The sequence below is a fragment of the Mobula birostris genome, chromosome 14 (genome assembly GCF_030028105.1).
Source record: "Mobula birostris isolate sMobBir1 chromosome 14, sMobBir1.hap1, whole genome shotgun sequence".
Lineage (NCBI taxonomy): Eukaryota > Metazoa > Chordata > Chondrichthyes > Myliobatiformes > Myliobatidae > Mobula > Mobula birostris.
Window position 1 is genome coordinate 78,569,356 of NC_092383.1, and position 16,994 is coordinate 78,586,349.

Consider the following 16,994-nt stretch of genomic DNA (forward strand, 5'->3'; position numbering starts at 1 on the left):
TATTACAAAATGTCAGTTGACATCAGTACATTATACCTAGAGCTGATAAATTCTTTGGTTCACTAGTTGTCTGGGATGACTACTGCTGTTATCAGTCTTTCAGACCTATGTGTGATGATTTGCCTATAATTCCCGGAACCTAACGATCTCATCACACAACGCAAGTTCTAAAAACACGATCTTATTTCTATCTTCAATCATGATCTAACCTTTTTATGTGCAAATCTTCAATATTTTAAATGTGGACTGAGAAAATACTTAAAAGATAAGGCTAGTAACAAATTGCTGCATAGTTGTATCACCTGGAAAGTTAAAATACGTGGCAACAAATTATCAAATTTACTTTACCAATAAAACTTCCTTTAATTAAAAATAGTGAATGTCCTGATTTCCCTAACACAATAGTTGTTTGACATACGTAGACTCCTATACTGTATACATAAATTATACTCCTAACTACTTTCTGTATTCCTCTGCTAAAAATGAACAAACCATTCCATTGCTAGGTTTCATTTTAAAATAAGGTGGACCCTGTCTTGTCTGACTTTGCTTTAAGTCTTTCACTTTGTATTTAGCTCCCTATTCATAGCCAGAATCTAACAGCATAGTGGGAGTGAGTAGCTTAGCAATTGCTCAGGAAGCTTCATAGCTTATTATTTGGTCAAAGCTTATTTTCCGCCTTCTACCCTTGTGTTATCTTAATTTTACATATGCAAACACTACCATGTAAAAATACAGCAAAGATATTTTCCCCAGATCACTTCCTCGCACAAAGTTATGGTTAGGGATGAATTTTAAGATTTATTAAAGAATTTGAGAGGATAAATACATTCTTCATTTTGTCAGACAGCACTGGGTTGACTCTGAAAGAACTACCTAATAGCCCCACATGCAAGGCCCTGCAAAAGTTTATCTTTTGCATTTATATCCAATGCACCTTTTAAATTACATTAACTTCTCAGACAGAGCACGCCAGATCATAACATTACATTGAAAGAATTCTCTTCATTTCCCCTTGGGTTCTTTTGGAGATTATCTTTAATTTGTATCATCAGGTTATTGATCCTCAGGCCACTAGGAACAGTTTCTTTATTAAACCCCTCTTAAAAATCCATTCCTTTAGATGGATAAGCTATGGTAACATAATAATATGATTATTTGCTCTGGTTCATGAATTAGTAACAAAGGGACACCAACTCAGGATTAGTGGGGGAAATATAAAGGGAAAGTTTCCTTTCTAATGACTAAGAAGTTTGAAAACCAATCCCAGCTTTAGTACACATGACCCGTTCAAATAAGGGCTAAATCTGGCCTAGATCCATAGAGTGAGCAATAACCTGTCACTCAGCTACTTCTCCATGGCTCAATGCCCACTGACATCGATAACAATTCCTTCTTCTCTAGCATTGTCCTCTGTTCTCCAAACACAGCCCTTTAAGTAAAAGTACAGCCTGGATCTCTCCCAACTCTCCCTCTTTGATTTGCTTCAGTTACTTTGCATCTCCCTCATTATATCACAAAAAAGTCCTAGTCAGTAATTAATGACACCACAGAATCGGAGAACTGTACAGGTCACAAGGAGGCTGTTCAGTCCATCGATCTTAAGTTGATTCCCAGCAAAGCAATCTTGTCAGTCCCCCTTGCCTGCTCTCCTTGTAACCCTAAAGACTGTTCAGTCTTGTGCCTTTTTTAAGGCACAAAAATTAATTGGGTTTCTCTCTATCTAAAACAGTTTTCCTTATATCTACCCATGTTAATAATCCCTCACTTTAAACATATGACTCCTGGCCCTTAAATATCAGTGAATAGAAACAACTTTGCTCTATTTTCATTATCTAAACCAATCACATTCAGTGGGATCTTCCTTTACTCTGCCCGAAAGTGGCATCCTAAAATGTACATTTCATTGAAATGGAAAATAAATCCAGAGAAGACATTTTCCAATTGGAGGAGTGCAGGTTAGAAGATTTTAGAGACTCTCTAGTTTCTCTCAGTTTTATCTTTCCTGCAAACAACATGAATTCTGCAGATGCTGGAAATTCAAGCAACACACATCAAAGTTGCTGGTGAACGCAGCAGGCCAGGCAGCATCTCTAGGAAGAGGAACAGTCGACGTTTCAGGCTGAGACCCTTTTTGGATCTCCCCCTCCCCCTCCCACTTTCAAATCTCTTACTAACTCTTCCTTCAGTTGGTCCTGACGAAGGGTCTCGGCCTGAAACGTCGACTGTACTTCTTCCTAGAGATGCTGCCTGGCCTGCTGCGTTCACCAGCAACTTTGATGTGTGTTGCTTTATCTTTCCTGCATACTTTTCCTACAAATCTTCAAGTAATTTGATCCATGTAAGTCTGTGCTCTGAATTTAAATGGTCTCCTTCCATAGATTATTGTTTCCCAACATCAGAAAACTATGGAGTATTTTCACTTTATATCCTCCAGTCTCTATGTGCAGAAAGAATGAACGACAGAGTATTATAAAGTTAATAAATAAATAATATTATTCAATTAATTTTATTTGTTATTATATGCTTTTGGTTGTGTTACACCGGCTCGTTAATGAAAATATCCAATCAGCCAATCATGTGGCAGAAAATCAATACAAAAAAGCATGCAAATATGGTCAAGAGGTTCAGCTGTTGTTCAGACTAAATATCAGAATGGGGAAGAAACATGATCTAAGTGACTCTGACTGTGGAATTATTGTTGGTGCCAGACAGGTTGGTTTGAGTAACTGCTTTCTTCCTAGCGTGTTGCACCAGACAGTCAGCCATTCTTGTCTGGCGCGTAGTGTCAGGATTGGTCTCCTTTCGGATTAACCGGCTCATGATATGAACGTTCCTGACTTGGTCTTAGTTTTTTATGAGGCTGGCACTGATGCCACTGCCCCACCAGCCGGCCCAGTAACTGCTAATCTTCTGAGATTTTCACGCACAACAGTCTCTAAGGTTTACAGAGAATGGTTTCAAAGGTTCCAAAGGTACATTTAATGTCAGAGAAATGTATACAATATACATCCTGAAGTGCTTTTTCTTTGCAACCATCCACGAAAACAGAGAAGTTCCCTCAAAGAATGAATGAGAGTTAAATGTTAGAACCCCAATGTCCCCCCCCAGCTCCCCTCCCTCCCGCGCGTAAGCAACAGCAAGCATCAATCACCCCTCGCCCCACCGGCAAAAAGAAAAGCAGCGGCACCCACCACGGAGCACTCAAGCGTGAGCAAAGCAACAGCAAGGACACAGACTTGCGGTAACCCAAAGACTACTAGTTCACCCGGTATTTGACATACCACAGGCTCTCTCTCTCCCTCTAATAAGGGAGAAAGAGGTGTCTCCCAATGGCGTAAAAAACAAACCAAAAAAATCCATTGAGCAGCAGTTCTCTGGGTGAAAACACCCTTATTGATGGGAGAGGTCAGTGGAAAATACTGGTTCAAACTGACAGGAAAGCAACAGTAACTCAAATAACCATGTGTTACAACAGTGGTGTACAGAAGAGCATCTCTGAACGCACAACACTTCGAACTTTGAAGCGGATGGGCCACAGCAGGAGAAGAGCACTGAGTGTACGGACTTTGATAATAAGTTTACTTTGAACTTCTGTAAGAACTCAATCATGAACGTAGCTCTTCAGATCTAATGAGGTACAGTCACTATTGTTGGGATTGTAACAGGCTATAATACTCAGCAAGATCCCAACAGCATTAGATTTATTGTTTAAAGATTCTATTTTTAATTGTTCATGGGAGAATAAATGATGGCCAGGAGATCAGGGAGAATTTCTTTGTACACCTTTCGAGTAGTACAGTAGGATTGCTTTTCACTTGTCTGGTAATCACTGAAACACTGCTCACACACTCAAACTTAGCACCACCCTGTTGATAGCTCTGAGTCACCTCAACAATTAGTCTTTCCAGCTGCACAGTTTAAGAGTTAACAATCTGAAATATTATTTAGTTTAATTAAATACGATTAATCCCCCAGTTTTAGATGGAAAATCCAAAATGATATGTAAGATATTTTCATTGCAAGTTCTGTTTGGTCTCTATGGATGTTGAGTTTAAGTTGACAGAGTCCAGTGATGGGATCTGACATACGCTATTGCTGTGGCGTGTTGCTAGGATTTATTAAGGTCCTGGAGATGTATCATAGCAGCTGCAAGGTCATTGTCATTGTGTAACATGCCCAATCTTACCACAGAAACATAATCATGCTTCATGTTTTGGGAACTTCAGTTACTGTTGTATTTAGAAAGAGAGAACAGAATGTATTTAATTAACGGAAATATTTCCAAATTATGTTTAACTTTTTGCCCTATCTTTAATTCTCAGGGATACCTGCAGTTTGGGAGCAGAAGGATTTCATTCTACGCCTACTAAATCAAAGACTCTTAAACCAGGAGAGCATTAATTAGCTGCAACTGTTCGGCTTCGGCCTTGATCGGACGGCCCTGATCTGACCGCACTCTGTCCATTTAGAGTACTTTCTATCCAAGAAGCCGGTACTTGAAGTAGAGTCAGTGAGACCAGATATCAGCTGCTGTATTCTGTGGGGAATTTGCCACGGGAATGTGGGCTCAGATGATAACCCTTGCTGCTATTCTCTGTTATCGATGTTTCTATAACCATTTATGGACATTCTGGATCCATCATTTCTTTGTCCTATCACTACCCACTTTTGTGTTGGGACTATTATCCCTTTTTTTTAATTATTGACGCCTCCATCCCCTCTTGGGTGTTCCTCTAACCAATCTCCCCCTTCCCTGATTCTATCCATGCCTACTTAATGTTAGTTAAATCTCCATTTATTTTTCTGAAGGAAGATCACTGATTTCAAACATTAACTCTAATTTCTTCCCCACAGATGCAGCCTGACCATTTTGGTGTTTTCCAGCATAACCAGTTTGTATTTTGGATTCTGCCCAGTTGTCATAGAGACAGGCCCAAGTGTTTCTCAGCACTGAACATGTGTGGTAACCTCTGCATTGATAACAATCCTTGCTGCACCCTCCTAGGGTTTATCATGCAGTGCTCAGTATTCACTCTTTTTTTCTCTCACTTAATCATTTTGCCAATGTCTCAAACAGTCCTATGGTGACTTTGATTTGCTCACTGTAGTAAAGTGCTTAACAAAGAGGTATAAACAGGTGAAGAAGTTGGCATCAGTGAACAATGAACCAACAGCGACTTCCTTCAGACAGTTCACAAAACGACTTCCTTTTCTTCTTCCTCTTCTTCATTTAAATATGATCAGTTATTATTGGAACCTGTGATGTACATTCTGAAGGTGTGTTTTTGGGCCGACTGGGTGACATGGTGCTTTGCTGTCTAAGAGGGAGTTCGGAGAGGTTTAGAGCGGAGCGTACAGCCTGGGGGTGGGGTGTGAGCCCATGAGCGACTCCATTTCTCACCAATTTTGCCAATTAAGGTGTCAAACAAGCTGCTTTAAACTGGTGTGGACGAGAGCAGTAGGTGAGCGTGTGTTCACTGCTGTCTGCCTGTGTTTGACTGGTCTCTCTCTCTTTCTCTCTCACTACTGCCAGAGGAAGGTGTCTGCATTTGACCGGTCTCCCTCTCTCTCGCTCTTAATCAATACTGCTTGAGGAGGGCGCCTGAATGAGACCGGTCTCCCTTTCACAGTTGCTCGCTGCTCCCAGAGGAAGGTGCCTGCATTTGATCGGTCTCTCTCTCCATCTGGCTTGATGCTCCCAGAGGATGGTGCCGGGGTCTTGGACAAGGCTTAATCAGTGCAGTTTGTGGACTGGACTCTGCAGTTCATGTTATGATGTGTTTCTGGTTTCTGGTTACTCTATTTTTTATTGCTATTTTATGCAATTTGGATTGGGGTGGACTGGTTCTGCAGCCTCCAGTCGATGAACGACACAGCACGAAGTAGAAATGAACTGAACTAAGCTGAACATTCCTAGACGATGTTTTACAGATTCTGTGGTTTGAGGTTTTATATTCTGTGGGTTTTGCCATTTGCGTGATTGGTACTTTTTTTGCGTGTTTGCTTTCTTTTTCTCGTGACTGTCTTTTGGAAGATGAATCTCAGGGATATATCACATACCTACTTCGATAATAAATGTACTTTGAACTTTGAAATTATAAATGAGGTAAAAGGGGATAAAAGTTGTAAAGAAATTCAAAGACAAAGTAAGACAATCTACTTCTCCTTCCAACACTTCTATCCATGTTCCTGTCCAAGTATCTTTTAAATGTGGATCCTGACTGGTTGCACCACCACCTAATATGGAAATGCCAATGCACAGGATGGCAAGTGGGGACTATGACTATGCAAGAAGGGGGCTAGTGAAGGAAGTCACCAAGATACCTATGACAATTCTGGAGGAGTTACAATCTTCAGTGGCTGAAATAGGAGAGACTGTGCATACAACACTGTTGCCTGGGTGCTTAACCAGCTTTATGGGAGAGTGGCAAATAGAAAGCCACTTGTTGAAAAAAACTCACATGAAATCTCTGCTATAGTTTGCCAGAAGGCATGTGGGAGACACTGAAGTCAGCTGGAAGAAGGTTCTATGGTTTAATGAAACCAAAATCGAGCCTTTTGGCTATCAGACTAATTGCACATCAACTAAAACACACCATCCTTACCGAGAAGCATGGTGGTGGCTGCATCATGCCGTGGGGTTGCTTCACTGCGGCAAACCTTGGAAGGCTTGTGAAGGTAGAGGGTAAAGTGAATACAGCAAAATACAGGGAAATCCTGGAGGAAGACCTGAGTCTGCAAGCGAACTGCAACTTGGGAGAAGATTTGTTTTCCAGCAATACAATGACAATGACTGGAATGGCTTAAAAACAATAAAGTTAATGTCCTGGAGCGGCCAAGTCAGAGTCCAGACCTCAATCCAATTGCAAATTTATGGCTGGACTTGAAAAGGGCTCTTCACTCATGATCCCTATGCAATCTGACAGAGCTTGAGCAGTTTTGTAAAGAAGAATGGGGAAAAAATTGCAGTGCCCAGATGTGCAAAGCTGACAGAGACCAATCCACACAGACTGAAGGCTGTAATTGCTGCCAAAGGTGCATCTACTAAATTACTGACTTGAAGGGGATGAGTAATTATGCAATCCATTATTTTGTGTTTAATATTTGTAATAAATTTACACCAATTTGTAGAAATCTGTTTTCACTTTGACACAAAAGAGTCTTTTCTGTTAATCAGTGTCAAAAATCTAAATTAAATCCACTGTGATTCAATGTTGTGAAACAATAAAACATGAAAACTTCCGGGGGTGGGGGGGGGTGAATACTTTTTATAGGCTCTGTATATGTCTGTGACAATAAACCTGATTCAGAGAAATCTGAAGACAAGTAAAGGCTGTCTACTTCTCCTCGTAAAATTCTTACCCATGTACCTGTCCAAGTACCTTTTAAAAGTTGTTTTTTGGCATTTCCCTCAGCCACTGCCTCCAACAGCAAGCTTCAATGGTAACAGCAAATGTGACCAATCATACCAATGGATGTATAATGGGCACAAGGTGGGCAGTTGACATGGCAATAGGAAATAGCCATGCTTGAAAAAGTGTGCCCACTTGTACGGCAGCTGCTGTGATTTGCTGGTTACGGGAGGAATTTATTGCGCAATGAACAAAACTATTTATCAATTCATCGTCGCATTGATTGTGTGAACTTATTGTGTTTAGTCAGATTGCTACATTCCCCTACACTACAACACTGGTACATTTTCTAAGGCAATTCTGGCTGTGACGCACTTGGGACCTGTGATTTCATGAATATCATCACTCTCAAGACCCGTATAATTTTAACATGTGGTGGGATTGTAGTTCAGTGCCCTGTTCATTGTGATCTTGTCGATGCCGGGGAGACAAACTACATGTGTCAGCCCCCACTCTTTTGTAGAAGAGGACAGCGGGTGGATGGGGGTGTACCCTCTCTCAGCAATATCTGGTGTTAAAGTCCAGCGTGTTCACTGGCAGCAGGCACGTCATCTCTATAGTCATAGATATCTATTGGTGACTCTTGCCAGAAAGGCAAGATGACTTCCTTAATGTATATCATTGACTTCCTGTGTATTGAGGTTGATTGTAGCTTTCATGACAAATGGCTAAAGTGGAAAGGAGTGATTGAAAAGGGCCTGAAGCTGCACGAATATAAGATCACATTCATTCCTTCTCATAAACATACAGCCTGGATCCTTCTCTCTCGAGACCTAGTCACCTCTAATCTGACCAGTTGAGATGCTAGATTGCATCGTTCCTTCCTTTGCAATTTCATTTTCATTTCATTGCAGCATTTTAGTTTTCTGAGTGACTTGAATGAAAGCATTGCCTTGGGTAAGTCTTTAATGATATGACTTTGACCATTGTTTCAACAATTGGCTCTCATTACCCTCGTCACTGTTGCTCTCGGCTTTCCTCCACCTTCTCTCACCAATGATATTTCTCCATTGCTCCTACACCTGGATTTCAGAATTTATCATCTTTACAATTTTCATTCCTTTCAGTTTCTGGCAATAAGGTCTGTCCTCAGCTTTGCCATGCTCTCTAGACAGTTGCCTCATGATAAACACTACATGCCCCCGGTCTCATTTCTCTATTCTTTCTCCCCCACTGCATTCATCCCCATCAGTTGCTCCTCTTCCCCATGATTTCAAGACTCTAGTCCATGCCTGGCATCTGTCCCTCCAGTGTCAGCTGCTGACTCTGGTGACACAGTCTAGAACTTGAGCACCACATGCATACAAAATGCTAGAAGAACTCAGCAAGTCAGGCAGCATCTATGGTGGGGAATAAAAAGTTGATGTTTTGGGCTGAGACCTTTCAACAGACCCTTATTCCCCCTCCATAGATGCTGCCTGACTTATAAACACAAAATACTGGAGGAATTCAGCAAGTCAGGCAGCATCTATGGGGGGAATAAACAGTTGATAGTTTGGGCCAAGACCCTTCATCAGACACTTAGTTCCCACCATGTCCTGCCTGACTTGCTGAGTTCTTTCCCCCTTTCGTTTATGTTAGTCAAGATTTCCAGCATCCGCAGAACCTTTTGTGTTTACAGTCCAGCTCTTACCTGCTGCCTTGTCCATGACGCAGTAATCAGGTGAGTTTTCAAAGTACACCAGCTCGTTTTTGATCAGCCTGCCCGAGTGTCTGTTGGTGACAGTGAAACCTGTTCCGTCCTGGTTCATAGTAACTTGGATTGCCAGGTTATATTTTTTCCTCAGGTAATCTCCAGTTTTCCTAAAGTCCGACATTGCTAACCAACAAGTCCGCAGTGTACAGGAACCACTGACTCCGTGGCATTTACACTCCAGCTTCATGAACCGCTTTACAGCCTATGAGGGAGAAGACAGCCAGAATTATAACAATGAACCTCTCGTCAACTTCAATAACTTTCAAGAGTACATCATTCTAACAGGTGGGCCTGTCCAGGTGTTGATAGGACAATGTAAGTGGAACTTTACTCTAAATATAATCTGGTATATAACCATATAACAATTACAGCATGGAAATAGGCCATCTCGGCCCTTCTAGTCCGTGCTGGAATGTCACCAATCCTCCTAGTGGACCACAACCTTGTCATTGGGTTTGGAGGCTTGTGTGTCTGAATGACCCAAGGCTTTATGCTTTGGCTCCTGGTAGGGTCACCCATGTCAAACAGGTCAAAGGGTAGAGGGCAAACTAAGAGTGACCCACTAGTCCTCCAGGTTCGGGAGTTCAGCTCAAGGCTAACAACCCTGACTGGTCTAACAAAACTGTTATGGAAACAGCAACAAAGAATCCTCCTACGTCTGAGTGTGACAGTATTCCTGAGTTCCACCCGGGACTTGCATGACTGACAGCAAAAACCAAGAGGAAGCTACTGACGTGATGAAAGAAGCCCTGAATGTGGCCAGAGATTGAGAATCTTCATTGCTGCCCTAAATGCCCGTGGGTATAATGGGCAGTAAGTACTGCAATCAAGAATAGGACAAGTAGTATTGGGAATAACTTTCAGCCAGCCTTCCAGAGTGATGCACTGAGGATGAGATCACAATGCAATGTAGATCCCATCTCATCCCTGTCCAATTGAAATCAAATGGACAGGAGGTGAATGAATTCTATAACAGGTAGGACATCTGAACAATTGTTTTAATAATAAACAACAGAAATGCAGGAAACCTCATTAAGTATGCAGTACCTGTAGTTAAAATTTCAAGTTGCATGAGAACTTAGAAAGAGAGAGAACAAGTTAGTTTTAGGTTGCCGAGAAGGTGGGGTGGGGGATAGCGTTGGATAGGACAAAGGTAATATCTCTGATATTGAGTAACACAAACAAAATTCTGGAGGAACTCAGCAAGTCAAGCAGCATCTATGGAGAGGAATAAACAGTTTGAGGTCAGGGGAATAAGTTGCAGTGGGGGATTGGTTAATGGGGCAGTTAGAGGGAGATGAAAATGAACTATGAGATGGGGGCAGTTAGCATTGAGAATGCACACAAAGGAAGGTAAAAACTGTGAAATTTAGGGTTATAGGACATGTCCAGCTGTGACTGATTTGTTGAGTGATTCAATTTTTGGTCTGTATATTAGATTTCCAATACCTACAGTTTTTTGGTGTCCAGTGGCATTAACATCTGTGTTGTGAAACTATCAAGTACTGCCTGTGTTAACGTAGATTTTGGTCCATTATTTTTCACTAATCTCACTTTTTTAACTCTTCTTCAGTTGAATATCAACCAAAAATGCCCGAGGACAACTTAAGCAACTGCCTTTCACCACAATGACTTTATTTCCAGTATACGTCATGTGTCAGTATGTCATATATCAGACTAACATTCTTGTTCTGTATCAGGAAGTTGTGATTTCAGATCTCATTCAAGATATTTGAATGCATATGTCATTCTGGTCCCCCTAATGCACTGCTGTCAGGTGCTGTACTACAGGAAGTGCTGATTTTAGGGTCAGACTTAAGGCTGATTTATACTTGTGCGTCAACTTGACGCTGTAAGTACAGCATCGCCGCAAAACCTACGCAGAGCTTATGTGGATCCCTATGCTGTAGCCTGACGCGCACCTCTCCCAAAATGTAACTACGCGTCGCAGCAACGCAGACCGCAACAACTGTGATTGGTCCGCCTGGTAGCATTGCATTTCCTCCTAGCTGCAATAGCTTCCCACTGGGCGGCCGAAAGGCAGGGAAGGAACTCTGGCTGCAATGCTTTCCATAAAGCTTTACAGACCTCTGAAATTATGGAGGACACATTTCGCTTTTACGAAAAAAGACGCTTGCTTTAAACTTGTTTACCCCAAGACAGACTACCATGACCATGAAGCCTTGCACAGGCAGGTGTGTGCGCATGCGCGACGTTCCCGAATTGCAGAGTGATGCAGACACACCAACGCACAAGTATAAATGCTCACAACGCGTGTAGGCCACTTGCGTAGGTTACGGTGTCAAGTTGACGCACAAATATAAATCAGCCTTTAGAACTAATACTGGTCTCTCAAGCGGATAGAAAAGATCCTACAGGAGCATTTCAAAGAACAGCAGGGAATTATCTATGATGTCATGCCTAATATTCACCCTTCTATAAATATTTCCAAAATAACAGATTATCTGAGGAATAGAATTTTATCTATGAAGGGAATCAAAGGATAAGGGATTGCTATATAAAAATGGCATTGAGTTAAAAGATTAGCCACAGTGGACCAGGTGTGAGGATCTGAGGGAGACCTTCTTCACTCAGAAGGAGGAGTGAGTGGAATCAGCTGCAGTGGAAGTGATCGGCACTGGTTCAGTTGTAGTATTTGAGAGAAATTTAAATGCAAGAGGCAAATGAAGGGCAATGGTCTGGATGCAGGCAGATGGGACTATGCAGAAGACCTGGGTACACGTAAACTATAGGTGTCACGAGCCCTGTGGGCCTCTGGTGGCGTGTCACAGAACTTTGGGTTTCTCGGTTGTTCGAGCACCTCCCTTTACTGAATGTCTTAACTAGAGTCGTTAATCTCTTGTGCTTTCTGTTTAATCTTGTCAAGTTAATTGTGACTGGCACGGGTTTTCCGCTTTCTATGATTTTATGCGGACTCTTGTTTAGCGCTGATCACAGAATCCTTGGGTTTTGATATTTGTCTTGTGGCGTTGCTCAGTCGTTTCACCGATGCTCTGTTGGTATTCCTATGTTTCTTGTTTCCGTCTCTACGTTGAAGTCCACCATTTCTTCGCACCTCAGTTCAGTCATTTTCCTGGGCTCACCATGACAGAACCTGATGATCCTCCACACTTGGGTTGAGTCATTGCCAACGCTCACCATGGCAGAGTCTGCCATTCTTCTGCACCTGAGTTCAGTCATTGCCAGTGTTCACCATGACAATAGGGGAATGGTAATTTTGGATTGTGTGTTATGTCATGACTCAGGTTTGATTAGGAAGCTGAAAGTAAAGGAACCTTTAGGAGGCAATGATCATAATATAATAGAATTCACCCTGCAGCTTGAGAAGGAGAAGCTAAAATCAGATGTATCGGTGTCGCAGTGGAGTAAAGAAATTACAGACACATGAGAGAGGAGCTGGAAGGGGACACTGGCAGGGATGATGGCAGAAGAGCAATGGCTGGTGCTTCTGGGGGAAATTCAGAAGGTGCAGGAAAGATACATGCCAGAAATGAAGAGGTATCCTAAAGAGAGGATGAGACTGACTATGGCTGACCAGGGAAGTCAAAGAACAACATGAAAGCAAAAGAAAAATATTGCAACAATTAGTGGGAAGGTAGAAAATTGGGAAGCTTTTAAAAACCAAGAGAAGACAATTAAAAAGCCGTAAAGAGAGAAAAGATGAATTGTGAAGGTAAGCTAGTCAATAATATAAAAGATAATATAATTTTTTTCATATATAAAAAGTAAAAGAGAGACAACTTCCAAGAGGGCCTCAACCTTGTCATGGTTTGGAGGCTTGTGTGCCTCAGTGACATGGAGAGCTACAGTTATTGAGGCTGTAGTCAGAGCTTTATGCTTTGGCTATTGGTAGGGTCACCCGTGCCAAACAGGTCAAAGGGTAGAGGACAGGCTAAGAGTGGTCCACCATTCTAACAGGTTTGGGGGTTCAGCTCAGGGCTAACAACCCTGACTGGTAAAACAAAATTGTTAAGGAAACAGCAATGAAGAATCCTTCTACATCTGAGTGTGATGGTATTCCTGAGTCTCCACCCAGTACTTATATGACTGACAGTAGTGAAAACCAAGAGGAAGCAACTTACATGATGAAAGAAGCCCTGAACACTGCCAGAGATGGGGGACCTTCATTGCTGCCCGAAATGCTAACAGCGTAACATTTCCAAATTCCCTGCCTGCTGTCTGAGGTATTCTCCTAACAGGTTGTCCTTAGGTGCCATCTTCCTGGCATACTCATGGATGTTTTGCATGTCTTCCAGGACTGTGGCCTTGACACTTACAAGTCCCATCCTCCTTCATTCTGGCGGGTGTACAGTTGCTTGACATTGGACTTTGGGCGGAATCCTCCATGCATTGTTAGTAATTTCCAGGTCTTGATGTCAGTGGTTTCCAGTTTATTCCTAGGCCAGCACACTATTGCAGCTGGGTATCTGATGACTGGTAGGGTGAATCTGTTGATGGCTCTGATCTTGTTCTTCCAATTCTGCTGGCTTTTTAAGGACCTGCCTCACTCTTTGGAGGTACTTGGATGTTGCAGCCTTCCTTGTGTCCACATTGTGGCTTTCATTGGCCTGCAAGATCCCCAGGTATCTGTAGCTGTCCTGTACACCTGGTATGTGGCCTTCAGGTAACTCTACTCCTTCAGTCTTGATGAATTTGCCTCTTTTCACTACCATCCAGCTGTACTTTTCCAGTCCAAATGGCATCCCAATGTCTCTGCTGTACACCCTTGACTGGTGGTTTAGTGAGTCAAAGTCTTTTTCATTTCTGGCATACAGCTTGATGTCATCCATGTGCAGGAGGTGGCTGATGGTCACTCCACTCTTGAACCTGTACCCATATCCACTCTTTGAGATGATCTGGCTGAGGAGGTTCAAGCCTATGCAGAGCAGCAGTGGGGATGGTGCATCACCTGGTATGTTCCACATCTGATGATTACTTGTGTTATTGGCTTTGAGTTAACTTCTAGCATTGTCCTCCGACAGCCCACTGAGTTCTTGATGAAGGTCCTTAGTGTCTTCTTGACCTTGTGCAGAGACGGGCATTCCAGGATCCACGTGTGGGGCTTTGAGTCTTACGCTTTCTGGTAGTCGATCCAGGCTCTGTTTCGGTTGGTTTGCTTGGTCTTCCGAGTCTCGCATGACTGGTTTGTCTATCAGTAGTTGGTGCTTGGAGCCGCTGGTTCCATTACCAATCCCCCTCTGAGCAGGGCTCAGGAATTTACACACGTTTCTTCAGCTTGGTGGCTATGATGCCTGATGGGAGCTTCCATGTTGTTGACTGGCAGGTTATAGGCTGGTAGTTTGATGGTGTTGCTCTTTTGTGGGGATCCTTCTTTATGAGTACTGTTCTTCCTTGAGTTAGCCAGTCAGGATGGGAGCCTTCTTCAAGCAGCTGGTTCATTTGAGCTGCTAGCTGTGTATGTAATGCTGTTAGTTTCTTCAGCCAATAGGTGTGGATCATGTCAGGCCCTGGTGATGTCCAGTTCTTCATACTTTCTACCCATTGCTGAACATCTTCTGCAGTGATGGTGACTGGTTCCGCCTCTGGGAGGTTGCAGAGGCTTACTTGTAGGTCTTTCAGCCATTGGGCACTGGTGTTCTGTGATGCTTCTTTCTCCCATGTACTCTTCTAGTACTCCTCAGTTGCTGCTTTGGTTGGTTCAGGTATGGCATGTTGTCACTCTGGAACTGTGTGAATACTTTTCCTGGTTCCTTGGAGAAGAGGACATTTATTCGTTTGGCGTCTGCATCCTTAGTGTACTTCTGTAGTGTGGTATCCAGAGCTGTTAGCCGTTGCTGGGCAGTTTCCAGGGCTTCAACTATGAGCATACCACTGTACTTCCTGAGACGAGGTGAGTCTTTGGTCTTCCCACCTTTCTACAACTCAGTTAGTCTGTTAACCTCCACCCTTGTGAATTTTATCTTGGCTTCTAATCATCATTTACTGGGGGGGGCGGGGGGAGAATTATAACAGTACTCTTCACTGTATTTCATCTTGTAGCCCAGCATTTCTAGGACTGCTGCTGCCAATGCATATATCAGGTTATTGGTGTCGGTTACATTGCAGGTTGCAATTGTGAGGAGAGGGAGAGGGATTGCTATTACTCAGGAGAAGGTGCTTGGGAAGCTGTAAAGTCTGAAGATAGATAAGTCACCTGGATCAGATGGAGTTCTCCCCAGGGTTCTGAAAGAGGTAGCTGAAGATATTGTGGAGGCCTAAGTAATAATCTTTCAAGAATAACTAGATTCTGGAATGGTTCCTGGAAAATTACAAATGTCACTTCACTCTTTATGAAGTGAGGGAGGCAGAAGAAAGGAAATTACAGCAGACAACAAATTTTTCAAAAGTGTTGCTTCCTTAGAATTATTATTTTTGTTTATGATAGCTTGAAACTGAACACAAATAATTTCAGAGTACTTGTATCACGTAAGATTTTGGAGAAACAAGAAATTAACTTTTATTGAATATAATGTGTTTAATTGTATAATGGTGCTGATGCTTTGCAATAGTTCAACTAAGCTAAAAATGTTTTATTGATGATTTTCATTTGTACTCAGTGTCTGAGGCTTCTTGCTTAAGTGTTCAGTAATGGATTCCAGTTGCTCCGATACCATCTCTCTGTGACTGCAATGTCCTGGTGAAACCTTTCACTGTGCTCTTCTCTGAGAGTGCCATGGTTTGCAGGGAAGAGTCTAAATGCAATGCAGAAAATGAATCTTTAGTGACACGTTGCGCTTCATGGTTTTGTATGCATGAAGCAAGTTGTCAACCTGCTGCATGTAGTTTAGTGCTCCGTAGCGGCCAAGAAAATTTTCAACAACATTCTTGAATGCCTTCCATGCAATTTTCTCCGGTGCCATTAGAAGCTCTTCAAATTGCCTCTCAAGGATGACTTGCTTGATTTGTGGACCAACAAAAATGCCTTCCTTAATTTTGGCATCACTTGTTCTGGGAAACATCTGCCACAAATATCGAAATCCTTCACAGGAAGTTTTGTGTCTGATGACAACAGGTTTCATCCTTGCAGTCCTGAACCCAATAATTCTTCTTTTACCTTTAACAAACCCAAGGCTCTGACCAGGTCATTTAACTCAGATTGAGTAATCAGACAAGGCTCACTTAATATAATGGATTCAAAATTTGTATCTGTATCCGTCTCCCATGCCTCCTCCTTTGTTTGCCTCCTCCAGACTCCTAGTCCTGTTTTTCCAAAATCTGTCCTGCCATGCAGCAATCATCCATTCTAAGCATGCCCTAGCATGCCTGGACAAGATAGAAAACTTCTCAGCTTACATTGTGGGCAACATTTTAATTGACTTGAATTATCAATTGAAATAAAAAATATAGGTGATTTAAAAAAAAGGTGCATGATAGCAAAATGTCATGGTGACTTTCATGATAAGCAGCCCAAATACCATAAGATACACCCAGAAGTATTCAGGAAACAAAATCTTTGTCCAGCGTTATACGTCAGTTAGCCTGACTTCAGTGGTTGGAAAGATGTTGGAGTTTATTATTAAGAATGAGGTTTTGGGGTACAATAAAGTAGGCCAAAGTCAGAATGGTTTTCTAAAAGTGAATCTTGCCTGACAAATCTGCTGGAAATCTTTGAGAGAATAACAGACTGGATAGAGAAAGGAGGTTCGGTAAATGTCGTTTATTTGGGTTTTCTGAAGATCTTTGATAAGGTCCCGCCCATGAGGCTGCTTACCAAAATAAGAGCCCATGGTATTATGGGAAAGGTAGTAGAATGGACGGAAGATTGGCTGACTGGCAGGAGGCAAAGAGTGGAATAAAGGGGACTGGCTGCAAGTGACCAGCGTTGTGCCACAGGGGTCAGTGTTAGGACTGCTTTTCACATT

General features: G+C 42.3%; 1 protein-coding gene across 2 annotated transcripts in view; it reads right to left on the bottom strand.

The window, feature by feature from the left end:
- wnt2bb (wingless-type MMTV integration site family, member 2Bb) overlaps nt 1-16,994 on the bottom strand; it is a 115,754-nt gene that overhangs the window by 69,354 nt on the left and 29,406 nt on the right. For both annotated transcript variants that reach the window (XR_011889120.1, XM_072278728.1), the window contains exon 4: nt 9,049-9,313. Coding sequence is in view for 1 of the 2 variants with exons in the window: in XM_072278728.1 (XP_072134829.1) it covers nt 9,049-9,313 (265 nt within the window). In the remaining variant the exon portion in view is untranslated. The remainder of the gene's footprint in view (nt 1-9,048; nt 9,314-16,994) is intronic.